The sequence below is a fragment of the Acanthisitta chloris genome, unplaced genomic scaffold, assembly GCF_000695815.1.
Source record: "Acanthisitta chloris isolate BGI_N310 unplaced genomic scaffold, ASM69581v1 scaffold22805, whole genome shotgun sequence".
Lineage (NCBI taxonomy): Eukaryota > Metazoa > Chordata > Aves > Passeriformes > Acanthisittidae > Acanthisitta > Acanthisitta chloris.
Window position 1 is genome coordinate 12,405 of NW_008674562.1, and position 3,200 is coordinate 15,604.

Genomic DNA, 3,200 nt, shown 5'->3' on the forward strand with positions numbered 1-3,200 from the left:
GAGTGAAGGGGAGCAATCACAGAAGAAGATGGGGAATATGCAGCTGGGGGCAGTATCAGTTTATTTTTTTTCCTGGATGCACCCTTGTTCAGTTCAGGTAAGGGAATGTAGCCAATTCCTTATTCACAGAAGGGGGAAATTGTAGGACATACAAATTAATAGGTAACATGTCCTTGTGACATTTCCCTGTGAACTCGTGCAGTACTGCCCAAACTATGGTCTTTGTTTTTGCTAGCACTGGGTTTTGTCTGATCGGTGAAAACTAGTGTTTGTTTCTTTTGTGTTCCTTAAATGTCCCAGTCAGATCGGGACCAATGGCAGTATCAGGGTGGTATCAGCCTAGGCATCCAAAAGAAAGTTAAAGGCAGGGAAAAGCCAATATATCCTTTAAGGGCAAAAGATAACTAGTAGTTCATAAACCTGTGTCCCAAGTTCTCATAATGAATCAGTTAACTAAATTTACTCATTGTGGAGGCACACAACAGGGATAAAGCAGTAAGATGTGAACCAGAAAAAGGATCATTCTTAATAATGACAATTCATAGTTAGATTTGATTAGCTTGATATCAGGTTATGTTCTGCAAGGTGTCTGCACAACCTGTGTTAGGAAGTGCTGCACTATACAAATCTGAGAAAGTACTTAAGGATCTGACTGAAAAAAAAAAAGCTGTTCTTGCTTTCCTGTTCTTCTCTCATATCTCACTCATTCCTTTAAACGTTCTTGATATTTGGTATTAAAGCAGAGGAAACAATCTAAAATGTCTGCTTTCAAAGACAAATTCTAAAAGCACCAAGAAGGTTGTAGAAGTCTTAAATGAAGTTCAATTTATTTTGTGTTTGAACTCTGTACAGTGAAATTGCTTACCCTGGTATCAATTCATAGATACAGAAATCCCTACGTAAAGTATTAGTAGTGGTTTCTGCACTGTCATCTGTAACAGAAAAGTTCTTTGCATCCAGCACCATTTGAGCAGAAATACACACCTGTAAACTTCAAGTTTTACTTCTAACTGCATACTGCAGTAAGGATTTCTGCCAGCATAGCAGACAGATAAAACATCTGATTGGTGTGGCTGTACTGGTAGAACCTTGCAGTTTGTACATCCCCTGAGGTCACTGGAAACACATCAAGAATTCTGAATTCTGTGAAGTGCAGTATGACAAGAAGATAGAAAAGCAAAGAAGATGGAGAAGTAGGCATGTGAAATGTTACTTCAGTATCAGTCAGTGCCTTTTTCTCCACCAGTAAAGGTTTCTTAAAATTTACAGTCATCAGAATAGGCGGAGGGGTTTTTATGGGCAATCTTCTTTGAAAGTGGCAGGAGGGTTGTCATGATAGTGACTGCTGCAGGTTTTTTTTCCCTGCATGTTTTAAGACAGAGGGAATGTTCTCTGGCAGAAGAACAGTGTTTGAAGAAATTTTGTGCTGTTCAAGACATTCATAGGTGTATAATCTAAAATTGCAGTAAAATTTTGATAGCACACGAAATGATCTGCTAGGACCTTAAATACTGGTTTACAAAAGAAGTCCCCAGATTACTTTGTCAAGTAGAGAGGACTTGTTTTAAGTTAGCAGGCACACTGCATAGTGGGAGTGAGCTGTACGGCAGAGTTGAAGTGCAAGCTGGTATATAGTATTTCAGTTTTACAGATTGCGTTCTACAAGCAACAGCTTTGCACATTTTGTTTTCTTGAATTTCAAGTCATTCTTCTATGTTTTTTAAAAAAAATCAACATCTAATAACTTGACAAATTCTAGTCATTTATTTTTCCTTTCTTGCTTTAATGATGTAGTTTGCCTTTTGTTCCCACACAAAGGAATACCAAGGGTGTTGCATTTACTGAAGTATTTTATATACCAAAGATACTGCAAATCAGGACTATAATATAATTGTGTTTGTATTTTAAAAGCCCTAATGTTCTAAAAAATGATGAACAATAGCAAACAAATGTAAATAAACATTTCTATTTTGAAGTTAAAACTGTAACGGTTGAAGCTTAGTCTGAGCATACAGTCTATCTTTGGTATTTTAGTTTTGCTCTGCAATACTGGAGTTTTTAAAATAATGACATTTTGCCCACCCTACTCAAATGTGACATTTAAATTTGCTTATTTTCAGTTTGCAGAAAAAGCTTGAGCATGTAAAGACAACACATGCACATCTAGATAAGGTAATTAACAAGAATACTGCTTTGATGTTTTTGTAATGGTTTTGTAGCGGTTGTTCAGGGTAATGGCAAGCATTGCATGCTAATCGTGTTACTTCCTCAGGTGGTTTCAGTCAGGGACTAATGTGTTCTAAGGTGTTGGGAGGATTACACAGAATACATACAGGAATGTGCTTTGTTATAGATAGATTCTAAATTACTATATTAAGTTGTACTTTCAAAAATAGCTTATAGACTTCCGCTGCTCCAGTCAGGCACATCATTAGTTGATTCATGTAGAGAGAGTATTACTTTAACAAATAGCACTGCTCTTTTTAACATTTGCATAAACAGGTCCTAAATTCGGAGCCAGTCTTTATCCTGTAGGTTTTGTGTCCAAAACAGCAGCTCTGTGGTTGAATTGTGGGTTACAGTCCTCCCTTCGGGGTATTCCCAAGTGGGTGGGGTACACCTGTAGGCAACAGTCCCCTCAGGGGCTGCAAAAAACCCAACAAAAGTTATAAGGTGTCTTAGAAAAATGATTTCCTTCTAGAAAGTTGGCTATGATTAAATTTAATTTTCAGGTTAAAATACAATGCATACAATGCCTGCAATTTTCCTTTTGAACTGCAGATCTTGACTGTAAAGATGCTAGTCTTGAAAACAGGAAAAGGCAAAGATAATCTCCTTTAGGAACTAAAGATTAAATATAAAATCAGTTTCATGCTTAAGTGTAATTGTAATGAGAATCTTAAGTTCATATTTTTGTTTGATTAAAAGTCTTAAATATGATCAGTTATAGAAGCCTTAATAGATCCCTAAAGTAGATTAAAAAGTTAAGTAGAAGCCTTCCTGAATGTTATGAGTTATAGCATCCTTGTATTTATATTAAGGAGATCATTGTTAGTTTTGTGGTGTGGAGTCATTTGACTGGTAGGAAACAGAATTCATTGATTTGGCTGGACAGTCGCGCGCAGAGTGTTGTGGCCAGCGGCTTGTTGTCCATGTGGAGGCTAGTGATGAGTGGTGTCCCTCAGGGGTCAGTGCTGGGG

At 37.1% G+C, this 3,200-nt stretch overlaps 1 protein-coding gene across 1 annotated transcript in view; it reads left to right on the forward strand.

Annotated features, from left to right (window-relative positions):
* CBWD3 (COBW domain containing 3) overlaps positions 1 to 2,172 on the forward strand; it is a gene marked incomplete at both ends in the record, with an annotated part of 13,824 nt that extends 11,652 nt beyond the window's left edge. The window contains one exon of the mRNA XM_009075401.1: positions 2,121 to 2,172. Coding sequence (XP_009073649.1) covers positions 2,121 to 2,172 — 52 coding nt within the window. The remainder of the gene's footprint in view (positions 1 to 2,120) is intronic.
* Between the last annotated feature and the right edge of the window lie 1,028 nt (positions 2,173 to 3,200).